Here is a 19,280-nt window from a genome sequence, read left to right on the forward strand (position 1 = left end):
TACACCTTAAATGAATGCTTAACTATTACAACTGACATTGTGTCATTTCCTATCTTTTCAGGAAGTGGTGACCCTGCCTAACTGACACCCTGCTTTCCCTGCCGTCCCCCCATCTCTGCCCCCCAGCCCCGTGTCCTGATTGGATCTCCGTGGTGCCGGCGGTGGATTGGAGCACTCTGATTGGGGGCTTTGCGAGGTGGTTTTTCGGTCTGGCGCCGCCTCCCCCCGGGGCCGGCGTGCGCTCCCAGCAGCCCGTGGTGCCCTGCGCCCCCCCGTCCCCGTCACTGCACACCCGAGCCCATGCCCAGGGTACGATCAAAGGATGAGTTTTTAGCATTCACACCTGTAGTTCAGTTTCCTCTCTGTGCATCAAAGCAGACATCTCATCAAAACCACTTCCTTGTTTTTGCCCCTATTAGCCTGAGAGTTGTGAAGATGAATTCACCAGTGTAGACTGAAAAATTCACAACGAAGAAAATGTGAACCATTTAAAAATACAAAGCACAAACGTATACCGCAGTAGAAATGACTAAAACGTTTTAGCCCATTCAGACGGTTTCAGTATAAATGTGGCCCCTGATGTTCATGTAAACAGCAAGGACAAGAGGTGGGTGTCTCTCTTGGCTATTTGCCACGGCTGTCTGAGTTAATGAAGGTTGATTAAACCTTTTTTCCAGTGTTATGGTTCACTGTGTTACCCTAGCAACCAGTTAAACCACACCAATGTAATCACCGAAGGATCTAATTACTGAATTATCCGCCTATTACTCGGCTCTTTCTGCAAAAACTCCCTCTATTAGGAGCTCATCAGTCTCAAAGTTTGATATCAGAGCCGATGTATTACCCAATATTTTAACCAAACCTGCTGCTTATATGGTGTCATGTTCTTAACATTTTATATTTAACTTTGTTACATGTTTATAATAAATTTATGGAGACTGGGTCCTTCTCTAGATTGATTTGAGGTAGCTGTTGCTCAGACAGTAGACCATCTCCTTCAGTCCTCTTGGCAAAGTTATATACACACACACACACACACACACACACACACACACACACACACACACGCCATCAAGTGCGGGATCTACCAAGGAGATGCTCCGTCCCCACTGCTGTTCTGCATAGGCCTGAACCCCCTCAGTGAGATCATTGACAAGACTGGCTACGGATACCGACTACGGAACGGAGCAGTTGTCAGCCACCTCCTGTACATGGATGACATCAAGCTGTATGCCAAGAGTGAACGAGACATCGATTCACTGATCCACACTACCAGGATATACAGCAATGACATCGGGATGTCATTCGGGCTGGAGAAGTGTAGTCAGATGATAACAAAGAGAGGGAAGGTAGTCAGAACTGAGGGGATCGAGCTACCAGAAGGCAACATTGCAGACATAGAGGACAGTTACAAGTACCTGGGGATCCCGCAGGCGAATGGGAACCATGAAGAGGCAGCTAGGAAAGCTGCAACCACCAAGTACCTGCAGAGGGTCAGGCAAGTCCTGAGGAGTCAGCTGAACGGTAAGAACAAGATCTGGGCCATCAACACGTACGCCCTGCCCGTGATCAGGTAGCCAGCTGGTATAATAAGTTGGCCAAAAGAGGAGATAGAAGCCACTGACATCAATACAAGAAAGCTCCTTACCATGCATGGAGGGTTTCACCCCAAGTCCAGCACCCTGAGGCTGTACGCTAAGCAGAAGGAAGGGGGGCCGGGGACTGGTGAGTGTCAGCACCACAGTCCAGGATGAGACAACGAACATCCAAGAATACATTAGGAAGATGGCCCCAACTGACCGAGTGCTCAGTGAATACCTCAGGCAGCAGAAACCCAAGAAAGAGGAGGGAGACGAGGAACCATCATGGAAGGACAGGCCCCTGCACGGTATGTACCACCGGCAGATAGAGGAGGTGGCTGATATCCAGAAATCCTACCAGTGGCTGGACAAAGCTGGACTGAAAGACAGCACAGAGGCACTAATCATGGCAGCACAAGAACAAGCTCTGAGTACAAGATCCATAGAGGCTGGGGTCTATCACACCAGGCAAGACCCCAGGTGCAGGCTGTGTAAAGATGCCCCTGAGACAATCCAGCACATAACAGCATGGTGCAAGATGCTAGCAGGCAGGGCATACATGGAACGCCATAACCAAGTGGCCAATACCATAGGTCCATTTACTACAAATCTCGGACATTCAAATCTCAGAGACCTTGGCCTCAAGGTCAGAGGAAACGAGGAAGGTGTTCTTAAAATCTTGTGACTGCAATAACTGGAGAATAAAGGTGGCTTAGGATTTTCAAATTGATACCATAGGTGTATCTACTAGAACGCTGAGGGGTAGCACTGGCAAAGATGTAAAGGAATGTGAATTTGTTGCTTATCTTTATTTGAGTATTGGAGTTATGGGCTCTTCCCAATAAATCTTAACACTTTTAAACAATAACTGCAGCACAAGCCCAACTCCAACTCTAGTCAGTCCTCTCCACCCTTTTCCTAACTGCTGAAGAAAAATACAGCAGCAAGCTTTGGGATATCCTCATCTTTCTCCAACTCGTCAGCGTGTGTAGCTATTTTTTTTAATTTTTTTTTAAATAAATGGTGTAAGAGGGACGTATTAGAAAAATTTGCTCATTCATTCAGGTCATTACAATGACATTTCTAAACTCCTCCCACCTGTCTTAAATCTCGTCTTGTTTCTTGTTCTTTGCCCTTTATTATCAGTTCTTCAATATTTATGGACTGTTTTTACATTTTGGCACCCTTCAAATCAATTTAAATACTACTACTACTGCTGCTACTGATGATGATAATTTAACCCCCCCCCCCCCCCCCCCCCCCAAGGAAAAAAAAAAAAAAAAAAACTTCAGCCACTCCACAGATGTTTTCTAGCTTCTAGCAGCCAGCTCTCCTCCCATCCACAGCCAGTGTGTTTTGCACAGGTGCTGGATCAGCTGCAGTGTTCTGGTATTTGACTTTTATTCTGATTACAATTTTTTTTTTTTGTTCTTTTTTACTTGTAGTTTTAATGCATAGTTGTCAACATTCTCTTGTGTGTGACACATCTTTATATTTCAGGATCAGTGCCGGTCTATATCGTGCACACTTTAATTTCCAATAACAGTGTCCCCATAACAATGAGGAAACTGGTTTGTGTTTAGTTTATGAGTGGTATGTAGCAAACATTAAATAGGTTTGTGTCTGTCCTGCTTTATGCCCTCTATTCGATGGTGTTTTAATGCAGCCAAATTGACAATAAATCTAAAGTAAATCAGTTTTTACCTTCAAGTCATTTTGACCCCCTATGAGCAAGCACTTTGGCGACAGTGGGAAGGAAAAACTCCCTTTTAACAGGAAGAAACCTCCGGCAGAACCAGGCTCAGGGAGGGGCGGCCATCTGCTGCGACCGGTTGGGGTGAGAGAAGGAAGACAGGATAAAGGACATGCTGTGGAAGAGAGGCAGAGATTAATAACAGATATGATTCAATGCAGAGAGGTCTGTTAACACATAGTGAATGAGAAAGGTGACTGGAAAGGAAAAACTCAATGCATCATGGGAATCCCCCGGCAGCCTACGTCTATTGCAGCATAACTAAGGGAGGATTCAGGGTCACCTGGTCCAGCCCTAATAATATGCTTTAGCAAAAAGGAAAGTTTTAAGCCTAATCTTGAAAGTAGAGATAGTGTCTGTCTCCTGAATCCAAACTGGAAGCTGGTTCCACAGAAGAGGGGCCTGAAAACTGAAGGCTCTCCCTCCCATTCTACTTTTAAATACTCTGGGAACAGCAAGTAGGCCTGCAGAGTGAGAGCGAAGTGCTCTAATAGGGTGATATGGTACTACAAGGTCATTAAGGTAAGATGGGGCCTGATTATTTAAGACCTTGTATGTGAGGAGCAGGATTTTGAATTCAATTCTGGATTTAACAGGAAGCCAATGAAGGGAAGCCAAAACAGGAGAAATATGCTCTCTCTTTCTAGTCCCTGTCAGGACTCTTGCTGCAGCATTTTGGATTAGCTGAAGGCTTTTCAGTGAGTTTTTTGGACATCCTGATAATAATGAATTACAGTAGTCCAGCCTGGAAGTAATAAATGCATGAACTACTTTTTCAGCGTCACTCTGAGACAGGATATTTCTAATTTTAGAGATGTTGCGCAAATGGAAGAACGCAGTCTTACATATTTGTTTAATATGTGCATTGAAGGACATGTCCTGGTCAAAAATGACTCCAAGGTTCCTCACAGCGTTACTGGAGGCCAAGGTAATGCCATCCAGAGTAAGAATCTGGTTAGATACCATATTTCTAGGCTTTTCAGGGCCGAGTACAATAACCTCAGTTTTATCTGAATTAAGAAGCAGAAAGTTAGCGGCCATCCAGGTCTTTATGTCTTTAAGACATTCCTTCAGTTTAACTAATTGGTGTGTGTTATCTGGCTTCATGGACAGATAACACACGGATTTTATAACAAAGAGGTTGTCTGACTGAAATTTCCTGTCACTTCAAGTCTTGGCTATATTCACGTGTAAACTCACAGCCCAGAGACAGCTGAGGCTAAAGTGTGTTGTTCAGAGTTAAACTAATGGTTCATAGTCAGCTCTTTAGAGGTTTGCGCTTGTTATGTAATTAACTAATGTTACCTCACTTTCGATCTGTCAGCTTTCTAAGAGGGGAGACAGGCTTCCCACAGAGGGTGAAAGGACATGCTGTAACAATGCACACTATAAGAGAATGTTTTTGTTTGTTTTTTTGTTGATGTTGTTCTGGTCACCCCACAAAATAAAATTAATAAGCTCATAAACGGCCAGTTTGCCAGATGCCAGATATTAAAAGGCCCATCCAGGTGAGAAAATTATGAAAGGTTTTGGCTGACAAGAATGACTCTAAAACTTAACTTTGTAATTTTAAATGCAACTATGCAGATGTATATTTTTACCCTATTACTTGTGTAAAATACTGGTAGTGAAACATCTTCCCTGCCAAAGAAAACTGCATGAGTTTTATCATGTAGGATGTTTGTTTTGTAAGTCACCAATTACAAAGCTTCTATCAAATAACACAGTTGCATTTACTGTTATGTGGAGTCACCTCTGAAGGCTAATTCTGAGTCAGGAATTCCTCGGTATACCAAAAGCAGTAGACTTAATGGAACATGTAAAAACTTGTACAAACTGATGGACATGAAGTACAGATTTTCCACAAAGCAGTTTCATTTTAGGTTTTACTGAGACAGTACTGAAAAAATCACAAGGAACTCATTTTTATATGCAAAATATGACGTTTTTTAAAATGTGGAGTTCAGTATTCAATATAGTGCAATATTGAACTTTATTACTCCAAAGATAAATTAATTCGCTTTATCAGTATTGAAACTACAGCAGGAGTTCAGGACTTTTCGGCTGTTTCCTCATGGTTAAATCTCCCTCTTATCTACAGGAGGAGGCGCGGTGCGTCCGCCAGGAGCCATGTGCCTCCCTCACACCAACAACATGGACAGCAAGCTGCAGGGGGCGGGCACAGGGGGAGGGGCTTCACTACGACCACGAGCAGGAGGCGTTCCACTGGAGCCTTTTATACACCAGGTGAGTGCTAACAGTGGGTGAAAAGTCTTTATCTAAAAAAGGAATGTTTGCATTAGGAAAACTGCCAAACATTCAGAAACAAAAATATTAAGAGGTTGTTCATACTACATGTAAATTTAAAGCACTTACTGGTATAATTGTGGTGTAACATTTTTTTTAATATTCTTGTAAAGAGGCAGCAGTTGTAAATATCGTCTCTTTGTTAAGACATTTAGCTTTTTGTTTTGCCTGTTAGCTCTTTTTATGTATGTGTTCTGCATGTGTTTGTGTTTTCAGGTGGGCGGTCACACCAGTATGATGCGTTATGATGACCACACGGTGTGTAAGCCTCTCATCAGCAGAGAGCAGCGCTTCTACGAGTCCCTGCCTCCTGAGATGAAAGAGTTCACTCCAGAGTATAAAGGTCGGTGACTTCTCACTGATATCAGGTACCAGAGCAGCAGGCGGGAGATAGCTGTTGGTTTATAGTCAGATGTACTTCTACAGCTCCATTATGGGATGTGCTTAAATGCAGGCAATAACTGACATAAACAATGGCCAGTTTAAAAATAAATAAATAAATAAAATGAGTAAATTAATTGTCTGGCTGTTTGCCTATTCAGCGAGCAATCAGTTTTGTTAAGCAAACTGACTCAAGAGAGTGCTTATGTGCAAATAACTGGTTGATAACATAGCAGCTGTCGTATCTCATTTCTCTTTGGGTCTTAGTCCTCTCCTGTCGGAGATGGCGAGGACTTTATGATATCAGACAGTGTGCCTGACATGTTTATATTTAGGGCCACATTTAATTAAATTCATAACAATTTCCAATGTAACACAATAATAAACTTCACACAGAAACAGTGAAGGGCAGATCATCTGTGTCTTTTCAATTTTTTTTTGTTCCTCCAACCGGCCTCCCCTGCTTTTAGGAATTAGGACATCCGTCATCATGGTGTATTGTGTTCTGGTTGTAGGCTGTAGGTTGGAGCACATGAGGAGGAACAATTTACAGAAATGAGAAAAGCCTGTAGTTTATGGGAATGGTGGAGCCTCTTTTCTCTGACACACCCAGCAAATTCAAGGCTGCTACCTCACAACCCGGGGTAAAAAAACAAAACAAAAAAAAAACATTTTTCTCGGAGCAACAATAACAGTGCTTGCTGCTGTAAATGTTATTATCGCTTTACCTCTTGACAGTAATGAAGAGTAACCTTTGAACCTCTTTTATGAAGTGGGAGGTTTTTGTCATATTTCAGGCCTGCTTATAAAACAAAATGACTGGGTGTGCATCAAACGTTAGTGAGGTTAGTCTGTGCCTTTGTACCTTTGGAAAAACCCAGAAACTGTTCCCATGGTCGGCACATCTTTATTGATATATACTGATGTGTCAAAACTCATCATTAAAGGTAAAGTGATGTTGTCATGGAAGAAAGAGTTAAAAACTTAAAGGATTAAAAGCTGGTTAGAGGCCTCTCTCCAGTAACCTGATCAGCAAGTATAAATATAAAAACTCTTTTTCCAGCTGCTCTGATCCACAGCAACAAAGCTATAAAGAAAAAACTTAAACTAGTTGTGTTCAGTTACACTGCTCTCTCTTGCTCTCTCTCTGTTATAGTGATACCTGCACAACACAAAAGCAAATTTAGAAGGGGGACTTATAGTGTTCTCCACTACATTTATTTTACAGCTTTAGTTTCGACTAATTTAAATTAGTTTGCCTATCTTTTGTGGGCCAATAAAACTCTAATCTTGAAAACATCTTAGAACGTTATTGGATTGTTTTTAGCTGTTCAGCACTTTGGCCTACATACATTGTTTTTTTTGTGTCATATCTATAAACGAATCATGGAAAACCTGCTTGATATTCGATCCCAAAGGCAAGCAGGCGTAGCCACATCCCACCGAATGCTAATTGTACAGGATCCAAAATACAGTGGACCTGAACATAGAGAGAGAAGCGAACAATGACAGCAGCATGGGGGTATCAGTTAATGAGATCAGTTAACAAGCTGCTGTGGTGAAAGAAAATGAAAGCACTGTATTATTAAATGGAGTGAATGTAAAGTCACATTAACTATGGCAGATTGTTTATAGGTTTCAAAGACAAGCGTGTAGAAACACAAAATCTCGTTGAAAGTTCCCGCACCACTACACCACTAGCTGTAAGGTTTTGGGTAAGGCACTGCTGTTTGTAGTTGGGAAATCTAAAATAAGTCCCTGTATTAGCAGTCAGTACCCTGCAAAACTGTGTGCACTCTTAAAACTCATCAAAGAGGTCTGAAAAGGTCTTTTAATGTCTTTGTGACATTTCCCAAACCTCCTGTTAGCCTGAATAAGCCAGTAGTAAAAGACAGTTGAATTTTATTGATTTCACAGCAGTGAGGTCTCTTTTAAGGGAGCTAAACCCTCAATGGTTCAGCATCAAACACTCATGCTCTATATTCCTTATTTTCTAATGTTTGGTGGTGAATGGAGAGGCAGACTGACAGGAAAGAAGGAAGGAAGTACGGATGTTTAATGGAAGAGGAGAGCTTTAGCTGCTCTGCTCATCGTCACCCGCCATAGAGTCTGACTGTTTCTACTTGATTTTGCTGTAGTAACAGACCCAAGCAAATGTCAAAGACCACTAAAACGCAAATGAAACGCAGGCTTCATTATGAAGCATTAGTTTCATTTCTGTGATATCAAAATGTCTGCCAAAAGGAAGGCAGACGAGACTAAACAGCAGCGTCTCAGTTGAGCACTGCTTACTGACTCTTAGCAGGTTTGAGCTCATAGTCAGGTCAGATTATATACTATTCTCTTATTAATTGAGACATCATCCAAGCATTTCCTGCTTTGGAAAAGGTGTTCTTTTAAACTGCAGTGATTTGTCTTTTTTTGTTTTAACAGACATAAGCCCCTAAAACTATTAAGTTGCATCTGTAGCCTTTGGTTTTTTTTGTGTGTGTTTTGTGTTTTTTGGCACTAGTTGTGTGCAGTTTTTAGAAACTTTTTAGACTGCAGGCCATGCACTCACACTCTCTTAGACACCAAATATTTGAATGCCTTAGAAAAGACTTACTCTCAGGCCAACACTAAGGCACCAACATTATAAAGAGAATGTTCCACTCTTCACTCCTGTGGCATTTAGTCTTTTTAAATTGAGCTCAGGTTTGTTCTCCCTCTTGATGTGGTCTGCTTGTGCAGGTGTGAACATGGTAGTCGGACTCATGTACAGACCAGAACGGGCCTTTGGAGAAGGTGGTCACTGTCCAGTGTCAAACAATCTTCATAGACATTTGTTTATGGTGTGAACGTAATCCGGTCAGTTGGCTTGTGACTTGTGATTGACTACTCATTAGCCACTGAGCATGTGGTTTCACATTCAGACTCGCCCCTCACTTGTCACATCTGGTTTGAAAACACTAAAACGGCATCAGTGAAAATGCTTATCTCAATGCTTGAAAATGAGATTTACCAAACCAGTGTGTGATTTCATGATGGCTCTGACGGTGTTTGTCTCTGGCCATCATGGACTGAACACATTCCTGCTTCATCTGCTGCTGATTGGCTCTGTGGGCGGAGTGGCAGGACAACCATGCCACAGATTTCTGCAAAGTTTTCTTGTTGCGGTTATCCACGTCTCTGCCACACTCGGCTCCTTTACAAGAGATACGATGGCCGTATTCCAAGGGTTCTGTACTGCAGTTGATCGGAGGCTTGTACTCCCACTAGTCCACCCTGCTGGTGTTCTGGCTCCCAGTGCCATGACAAGTGTGCTCCATAAGGAGTCTAAATTTATCTCTGGATGTCTGCCCACTACCCATTGTCCTGCTGATTAAATAACAGCAGACAGACGGACAGCTGCCCAGGCACGACTTTCTGTATCTGTCAAGGATGTTTCATCTGCCGCAGCTTGGCACCGTCAAATCAAATTACTTCTTATGATGCGGGTAAGGAGGAGGTGAAGTTTTCTGAGGATGGAGAACTCGCTCTGTGCTGTTGAGGGAAGTTTGAAATTCATATTTGGGGTTTGCTTCTCCACTGATGAGCAAACTGACAGGTAAATTAAATTAGGACTAAGATGGATGATGTTGAGTGTCTGGCTTGGCAGGGATGACATGCTCTGGTCTGTTTATAAAGCTAAATATAACAGATGTTCAAACGTACATCTGTTATACAAAAAAACATTACTGTCTGCTTATTTTATCCATAAATCGTTGTTTAATCAAATTTTAGAAGCACTCTGTACATCTTGATGCATATGGTTTTTTTTGATAGATGGATAGATAGATATTGACATTAAACTTTACCAATGTTTCAAATACTGACATTAGTGTATGTACAATAAATCCCTGTGAGCCAAAAGTTCAGGTTTTAGACTGCTCTAAATGCTCCTGAGGACGTTTTCTACTCCTGGGTTTTTATGACATCATGGAGAGGGTATACCTCTGACAGATTAATAAAAACAAAAATACATACAAAATAATAAAACTGGATCTGTGTTGGACTCAGCCTGACTCTTCTGTGGGTCGCTGGTACGAAAAATACTGACCTTTAAAAATGCAATGTTTCTGCTTTGGCATTTCAGAGTATTTCAGTAGTCTGTTTTTTCTCTTCTGCTCTGAAATGTTTTTAATAATTCCCAACATCCTTTCTGTGTTTGGCTCCGTCCTCTCAGGTGTGGTGCTGGTGTGCTTTGAAGGTGACTCTGACGGTTACATCAACCTGGTGGCCTACCCCTATGTGGAGAGCAACATGGAGGGAGGAGCCGGCGAGCATGAGGAGCGTGACCCCCCAGAGAGGGAGCAGCCGAGGAGGAAACACTCCCGCCGCAGCCTGCATCGCTCCTCATCCACCTCTGAACACAAGGAGGAGCGGCCCGATCGGAGGGAGGCGCACGACACAGAGACCTCGGATAAGTAAGATATACTTGAGGAGACAATGAACTCGTGGACTGATTTCACTTGATGTAGGACGGTTCGTGTGAAAATATTTTATTGATCTATGTCATAAATTTGACGACAAAGGAGAGAAGCTGAAGGCAGATAACAAGAGAACTTGTAGTTTATATTTATATTGGGTCATTTGGCATCAAACAGTCCAGTGGTCACATTTATAACATACCCTTGAAACCCACAGTAGATGCAGCAGTCAGAGCAGAGGGTCACCTGCAGTGCTTTTAACGATCCCCTCTCCTCCTCTCTGCAGTCTGGCAGAGCTGAAGAGCCCGAGACTCGACCCAAAGGTCCTCTCAGATGTTCCCTTTCAGATGCTGGACTGGAACAGCGGTTTGACGTCAGAGAAGATCAGCCACAATCCCTGGAGCCTTCGCTGCCACAAACAGCAGCTCAGCCGCATGAGATCTGAGTCCAAGGACAGAAAGCTCTTCAGTATCCTTCCCCAAAAATGTTGACGTCCATTTACACCATGTAACCAAGGGTCCTGCTGTTTATCCTGCTGATCTGTGTATTAAGACATTATATTAAATTGTAATTGGCCCTAGTTTTCAAAGATGATCATAGGAAATAGGAATAAACCAGTGTACAAAAATTACAAAAAATTATATTAAGATAAAATACCGTATGTTAGTTTTTCATATGATCGATGCCTGCATAGTTTATTTTTAAGTTGGATGTATGAAATGTCTCATTCTACATCTCATCATTACTAACTCAAACATACTCTTTGGATATGATAGCTTTTGCAGTTTTATCAGTTATTTGTGATCCACAATAGGTTTTATTGAAGCAGAGGTCAGGTATGAAAACTGAAAACTGATGTTCATGTTCATTCAACTTCATTCAAGTTTCATTTCATGTCGTATTTTCTCCCAGTGACCCAAACTCTTCTAGTGTTGTTTTTTCTGGCCATCCAGGGTGGTCAAACCAACAGGTGGGAAGCACTACTTGACATTTAAGTGGTGATAAAAAAGCTAATGAATGTACCTTAAGGTACATTTAACCAATCACAGCATATTAAAAACACTGATTGGTGAAGTGAATAACATTGTCACGCTTTTAAAGGCACCTTTCTCGTGATTTAGAGATCTGCCAGAGGAAGTACTTCCTAGCATCCCTGAAAATTACCCAGATGGGTCTTGATGGTGATTGGTTAAACATGGAGAACGTGACCTATTCATTCTACACAAATACCTTTTTTGCCTGTTACCTATTGTTTTGTTTTTATTTTTAAAATGCTGATTTACTTTTGTTTTTTTACATCTTCATGTATCAGAGACATTGTAGAAAAGAAGAAAAGGGACAATGACACACAACAAATGACCAGCTGTGGGCCATCAGATAATGGGAAGCGCCGAATGTAAATGTGAGAGAGAGTCTGTGCAGACCAGAGTGGGAATAAAGAGGAGGGCTGGAGGTTATCAGGTTAGAGGTCATGTTTTGATCTGCAGCTTCAAAGAGAGCAGCCTGCAGCTGTCTGGATATTAGCGCTGAGGGGAGTGAATGAGCAGCACACACTTTGTCCTCAACAAGCTCCATCTGTCTTCTGTCAAAGCAGATTCAGCACGCTGCTGTCACCTCAGAGGTTCTCCATATTTACTGTACAGACACAAACAGCACTCGCATAACCAAAATGATCAGCGCCCAGGCCTGTCATCTTTGAGTGTGACAGGCTTTTCTTTTGTTAAGAGTGAGGTTTTCAGAAGGCCTTTGTTTTAGTTTTAATCATTAATGGCGCTGTTGGGGAGAAGAAAAATCAAGATTGAAAGGAGAGGAAATCTCTCCCTTCCTGGGTGGGTTCTTAATGTCAGTCATATCCCACTGACGTTAACTTTCAGTTGAGTTTGTGCACAGTATTTTGTTTGCATACATTTAGGTTTTTTTAGATTTAGTAGTTGTTTGATCTTTTTGCACAAGAGATCAAACATAAAAAAGGGTGGAGGTCAAGGACAGTTGGCTCCTTAACTGCAGCTTTTTAACCAGAGTTCCTGTTGTTAGAGAACGTGGTGCACCACTTCTCTTACCCCTGCATCCTGGACCTGAAGATGGGCACCCGGCAGCACGGAGATGACGCCTCGGAGGAGAAGGCAGCCAGGCAGATAAGGAAATGCGAACAAAGCACCTCAGCGACGCTGGGAGTCAGAGTATGTGGCATGCAGGTACAAAGGACGACTTGCACCGCTGAACACATGAGAACAGTGGTCCATCAGGGGCCTGAACAAAAAGATAAACACACACTAGTTTATTGTTTGATCCCGCAACAAACCGAATGCTGCAGGAGAAGCGGGTGCAATATCATTGCGATCTGCTACCACCTCTGCAAGATAAGCTCACGTGTCTGCTGTTATTAGGACAACAAAGAGCACTAGTTCTCATTGTCCTACTGATAATAATCATGATATTAACAATTTCACGAATTAGTGGAAATATTTAGAGGGAAAGGAATAAATATGTAAATAAACATTATAAATGGTTGTATGCATATTTTTCCAGCTATAATGATTAAATTGAATCAGAGGGAACATCTGTTAATATCTAATCCAGACTCACGTTGTACTGAGCTGTTGCCCACCTGTCCCTGCAGGTGTACCAGCTGAACACCGGTCACTACCTGTGCAGGAACAAGTACTACGGCCGCGGCCTGTCGATCGAAGGCTTCCGCCAGGCCCTCTACCAGTACCTGCACAACGGAAAGGGCTTGAGGCGGGACCTCTTTGAGCCAATCCTGGATAAGCTTCGCACCCTGAAAGCGGTGCTGGAGAGGCAGGCATCCTATCGCTTCTACTCTTCCTCGCTGCTCATCATCTATGAGGGAAAGGTGCGCCTGATGTTGAAATAACTATTTTTATACTTCTAAATTTTTTTTGATTTTGGAAGTGTTCTGATTCCAACTGATTCCCTTTGTTTGACCTGATTTTTTTTTTTTTTTTTTTTCGTCTGTAGGAACCCGAGAGCCCCTCTGTCTGGCAACCGAAGACCTCCGTGTCACCCGCAGAGTCCCACTGTGGCCCGGCCCCCGATGCACCCTGTGAAACGGACATGAGCCAGAAGCCAGACACAGGATCCCTGCCCTCTCAGGGGTCTGGACTGATGGCTCCGGCCTCCCCATCACCTTCCCCTCATCCTCCCACACAAGCCCCGCCCCCTAAGTCAGACTGCCACTCCTTCCTCCCACACCCCCCATCGCCTCATCCAGAATCCACCTCCTCGGCTCCCAGTTTAGGTTCCTTCCCCTCTCCCGCTCCCCTGCCCCAGCAGCCCCCCTTGGTGGACGTTCGCATGATCGACTTCGCCCACTCCACCTTCAAGGGTTTCCGCGGCGACACAGCCGTACATGATGGGCCAGACAGGGGCTACATGTTTGGACTGGAGAGCCTTGTCCAGATCCTGGAAAGCCTGCGGGACGACAACCTGTAGCTCCATCACTCACTTCTGTATCTTTGTGAGGACCTGAGAAGGTTTGTCTCACAGTGCGGACCAGCCTCACACCCAAAGTATAACTGGTCCTCACAAAGATAGACACACACACATAGACAGACACGCACGCACGCACGCACACACACACATATACGCACACACACACAGCTGGTTGTGAGATAGTTCAGGTTGTGCTGTCAGTGCAGTTTGTCTAGCCGTGTTTCCAGCAACAATCGGCTGTAAATATGGAACATGATTCTCCAGGACATTGCCGTGCAACTGCAGGGAAGTGGGACATTGGAGCCAAAATGGCTGCCAATTAAAGATGATACGGAGAACCAACAGATACACTCACAGCTTGTGCTTCTATTCTTGTGAGGACCTTTGACATAATGCATTCCCTGAACGTAACCACAGCTAAATGACAACCCTGTAGTCGCCATGCTCATCTTTAAAGTAACTTTTGTCTTTCTGGGCACCATTTTAATCATTCTGAAATTACAGGATGTGGTGGAGCACCTCCTGAGCTTTCTCCTGATGGAGAGATTTAAGACATTCACAAGTTTCTGTCAGCAGGAACATGTCTCTCATTTCAGTCATTCAGGAGGCTAAAAATAAGTTAAAAGGAATGAAGTTGTGGATGAGATCCACTTTAAAATACAGGAACGTCTTTCTGGGAAAGATTCAAATTACAGAATAGTCCAGTCTGAATAGAGCTTTGTTTATTTTACCATCACTTTCAGAATGATGAGTGTGCATAGTTGGAAGAGGACGGTTTCTCTGTGTTCGCCTAAAATCTGTAAGTGAACTAGTTTGAAAAACAAAAAAGGGGCAACAGGTAAAACCAGATCAGAGCGGAGTACTTAATGTCCTTTGGTACAAATCTGGAAACTAGAGCAGGGGCGTCAAACTCATTTTAGTTCGCACAACCCAGTTTGATCTCACATTTTTCAAAGCGTGCATTTACAGCTAAACAATAAGTCCAATTTAAACAGTGTGTATCAGTTTTTCGTCTTTCTTGACATTACATTTGCATTACAGTTTAACAGTATTTTTTTAAACACAACCTTCATATGTAGAGGATTTTGGAGCTAAACGGCAGTCCATCCTCTGTGTGGAACAGATGTTTGACACCCCTGAACACGAGAAACGTTCCTCTTTCCTCCTTTCAGTTTTGAAACTGCCTTCTCACACGTTCTGCACAGTGAAATAATAAACCAAAGTTGCTCTTTAACCATAACAAAATGTGAAGGATGTCCTCACAAAGATAGAGGGACACACACGCTCACAGACACACATCCTGGGAACAGTTGTCTTTGGAGCTGTTTGACAGCGTCCCAGGACACAGCGTCCTGTCTGATTGGTCAATCAGCTGAATCCCACAGACCTCCCACTGAACACATTTTTCCCTCACTCCCTGACCTCCCATCACCTTTTTGTCCTCACTCTTTCTCTACAGAAACCAAATCTAGACAGGTGAACAGAACTCATGCTCAGAAAAACACCCAAGAATCTGTAAAAGCAATAGATGGCAAACTCCCCCCCAAATAAAAGAGACATAGAAGTAGGCTTCAGGGAGAGAGCATAGATGCATTTCAAAATGTTGTATGGCCATTTTTTTGTTTTTCTTTTAATTTTTGTTTTGTTTTTGTATTATTTTTTTGTTTCGTTTTTGTTTTTTTGGAGATTGAATCAGGAAAAACACGAGTAGTCGGTGTCCTGTGAAATCATCCTCGGGGTTATTGGAAGCATAAGTGTCACTTTTCCAAATCTGGTGTTGGTGATGCTTGAGCCCCTTTCAGACACGTGTCGCTTTAACATGAGTGTTCCTCACGGTTTCTTTACAACGCTCCCACTAGAATGATGGCGAGAGCTAAAAGTACAACACAATGTTTACTGCATCATAGAAAAACCCAGTATTGTGAGCAGTGTAATCGCACTTTGAACTGCCGTCTTCCATAAGAGCAGCGTCTCTGTGCATCTGTGAGCACTGCTGAGAAAGCTGTTCCTGGCCCTCTTTAACCTTACTACATTATATAAACTGAGACCTCTACATGTCAGAGCTGTTTAAGTTATTCTGTTGAGCGCTAAGAAAGTCACATACAGGACTTTCGCTCCGTCTGTGAGTGTCTGAAAGGGTGCTTCAGATCTGTATTCTTAATTTATTATTGTCAACAAATGTCATGAAAAAAATACCCAAAACACTGAGACATATCTTCCTTATCCTGTAGATACTCACAACAGCAGGTGTGTCAAACTCATTTTAGTTCATGGGTCACAAAATGCCCAGTTTGATCTCAACTGGGGCCAGACTGTTTAGACCATACATCTAAGACACTTCTGCAGCCCCCCCCCCCTTTTTTTTTTTAAGTGCAAAAGAAGTCAATTCTGACAACAGATGAGATGTTTTAGTGATTTTTGGTTTTAAAATTTGATTTCTTTACACAAAAAAGTTTTAGAGATTTTATTTTTTTGTAAACAAAACAACAACATATTTTTCACTTTCCAGACATCATGTCATCAGAACTCCAGGAGTAGATGATTTATTTATCGTTTCAATGGAAAAACAGTAAAATCGGGGTAGATTGCGCCTTCTGGCGGGCTTGTTCTGGCCTCTGGGCTGCATGTTTGACACCCTTGCAGCTACAGCTAGAAATGAGTCGTCCCCAGCAAGAGCGCTGTTTACACCAGTTACATTAATAACATTTAGAAGAAACTCAAGTGTCTGCACGCTTCCCCTTAAAAACATAGTAAATGTGGGAATAGTAGTAGTTTAGTGGCTATTCTTGAGCTTCCTCAGATGATGGGGTTGCTGATTCCTTATTTTAAGAACTTTTCATTGATGTTTTAAATACGAACCTACGACCTTTTGATTGCCTAAAATGATGTCCCCACAGGGTCAAGTCTTGTGTGTAAGGGGTCAAGACTTGGACTTCTACTCATAACACATAACACTTAAGATGGCCTGAACATGCTAAAGCAAAATAAAAAACTAATGCTCATGGGCTTGGTTGCTCTAAAAAGAGAAACTTCACAAATCTCGCTAATTTGTTGACAATAATGAAAAATAAAGAATAACAACAGCCTAATTCTTTAAGTTAGGGCTGGGTGATGTGGCTGAATAACCATATTCAGCATATATTATACACAGATGAGTGACAGATAAAAGGAAAAATATGCACACCTACAAGATCTGGTGAGTGAGATTTGGTGAGGTTGTCCTTTAATTTGTCACCCTTCTGTATTTCATAACACAGAAAACAGGCAAAATCACACAGAAGTATTAAATTCATGTTCATTGAGCTCTTTTTTTTTTTCAACTTTTATTTTTGAAGCTTTTATTCTATAAAAAATATTTTTATAGATGAAAACACTGAATTATCACCCAGCTCTGTCTCAAAAATAATATTAAATATATATATATATTTATTCCCTCTGATTGGGCTACCGATAGCCAATTGTATTTGTCCATTTATGTCTCTCCAACTGGTACCTGAGGCTGGGCTTGATGCAGCACTGCCCCCTGCTGGACAGCCACAGGAACTTAACCCCAGGAGCTGGAAAGAGAGAGAGAGAGAGCAAATATGAATATTGTATTTTTGGTTTATGAAGGTGATAATTTATTTTTTTATCCTGCCTTTACCTAAAATCTGTGGGTACATGTTCTTGTCTTTTACATGGCTCCCCCACCCCCTCTCAATGTATAAAAGTTTAAAGAAATTTAGTGACTCTGAGACATGGTGTGTGTGTGTGTGTGTGTGTGTGTGTGTGTGTGTGTGTGTGTGTGTGTGTGTGTGTGTGTGTGTGTGTGTGAGAGAGAGAGAGAGAGAGAGACGTTGGGAGCATTGTTAACAGTGTTTTTGGAGCCAGCTGAAGTCTGATTTATTTACCAGATTTCAGACTTGAGTCGGCTCGCTGAGCTCCTGAGCTGTTTGTGGGACACTCAGGTGTGTGTGTGTGTGTGAGCGTCAGAGCCATCTTCCGTTTCTTTCACTTCATGTTAAGGGAGCTGGTGAAGAACTGCATGCACATTAACGCCCTCCTGTTTGAGTCTGTTTTCACCACCACATCAGACCGCCCTCGTTCCAGTCGTCTCTGAGTCTCAAGGGGCGATGGGTCCACGCGTCCTCTCAGATCATGAGATTTCATCATGGATATTAGCCTCAGTGATTGATCGGACTTGTTTAGCAGCATTCTCTGCCTCTGCCATCGTCCTGACTGTTTGTTTAGAACAGTGAAACTAAGTGAGATTAAATCTTTCCAGAAGCTTTTGGGCTTGTGTTGTGATTCTTGAAAGCACAGTCGGGGAGGGGTGGGGGGCGGTGTGACAGAATTAAAAGACTCAGTAAAGTAAAGACTCACTCATGTCATCCAGTGTCTGAGTTCAGAGTGAACAATCAAGGAAAAAATTCACCTCTGGGCATTTGGGACCAGGATCCAACTAAACAAACACACTTTAATGCCCTCCAGTCACAGTTTATCCACAATTCATCCTCTCAAATCTTATTTCCTCCGCCTGGACTTGAAAGCAGGGGAGGAAGAGTAAAAAGAAAACAGGGGTTGAGGCAACAGGTGCTTTAAATAAATGAGACCCAAAAAAGAAAAACAATCAAAAGTGGGGATTTAATGAAAAGCTTTAGTGGCTGAGTCTGTTGATAGTCATGGAAAATAGAGAATTGGGCAGGCTGACGTGGCTGAAAAGCAATATTCTGTCTGTCTTACACACAAAATTGACAAAGGAAAAATCTCCACAACTACAGTAAGGCCTAACACCTTGCTACAACACTTGGAGTTTCCTTTAATTGTCCTAGTGAAGCGAATTCCTTACTTTGAAGCTCTTTTTAAAATTATGTCAAATAATGGTGTTTAGTGCAGCCCAACTACAGTGTGTGAGTGCAACAATGTTCCTATATAACTCTTATATTTAGCCCTGCTTTTAATTAAATTTGTAAGTAGAATAAAATGCAGGGTAAGAGTCCTCCTTTCATCATGCTTTGTACATTCCAACTGTGCCACTGCTCTTGTAAACATGGAGGGTAAAAACACTCCAGCAAAAGATGCACCTGTGCGTCTTCTGTTGGTGCACTTTAGAAGCTAAAACTTGCTTTAAAATCATGTACTTGAGATAGATTTTCAGGTCACAGGCAGAAGGGCAGAGCGGGTAAGAAGGCATGAAATGGAGAAACGACAGAAACCTTCAAATTCTCTGCAAACATCAGAGACCCTCTCCCCGAAAAAACAAATGTACCACAACTGAAAGCAAGATTTCTACATTTACATACTTAATTAGGTACACCTGTTTAGCCGCTAACCAGCCAGAGGCATGTAGACATGCTCCAGACTACCCACTGAAGGTGA

At 42.4% G+C, this 19,280-nt stretch overlaps 1 protein-coding gene across 2 annotated transcripts in view; it reads left to right on the forward strand.

Moving 5' to 3' along the window:
* ip6k1 (inositol hexakisphosphate kinase 1) overlaps positions 1–17,273 on the forward strand; it is a 35,840-nt gene extending 18,567 nt beyond the window's left edge. For both annotated transcript variants that reach the window (XM_026167398.1, XM_026167399.1), the window contains exons 2-9: positions 62–309; positions 5,435–5,580; positions 5,857–5,983; positions 10,226–10,466; positions 10,756–10,937; positions 12,489–12,664; positions 13,090–13,323; positions 13,449–17,273. In XM_026167398.1, the coding sequence (XP_026023183.1) occupies positions 5,464–5,580; positions 5,857–5,983; positions 10,226–10,466; positions 10,756–10,937; positions 12,489–12,664; positions 13,090–13,323; positions 13,449–13,922 (1,551 nt within the window). In that variant the 5' untranslated portion in view covers positions 62–309; positions 5,435–5,463 and the 3' untranslated portion in view covers positions 13,923–17,273. The remainder of the gene's footprint in view (positions 1–61; positions 310–5,434; positions 5,581–5,856; positions 5,984–10,225; positions 10,467–10,755; positions 10,938–12,488; positions 12,665–13,089; positions 13,324–13,448) is intronic.
* Positions 17,274–19,280: the final 2,007 nt, after the last annotated feature.

The sequence above is a fragment of the Astatotilapia calliptera genome, chromosome 5 (assembly GCF_900246225.1).
Source record: "Astatotilapia calliptera chromosome 5, fAstCal1.2, whole genome shotgun sequence".
Taxonomy (NCBI): domain Eukaryota; kingdom Metazoa; phylum Chordata; class Actinopteri; order Cichliformes; family Cichlidae; genus Astatotilapia; species Astatotilapia calliptera.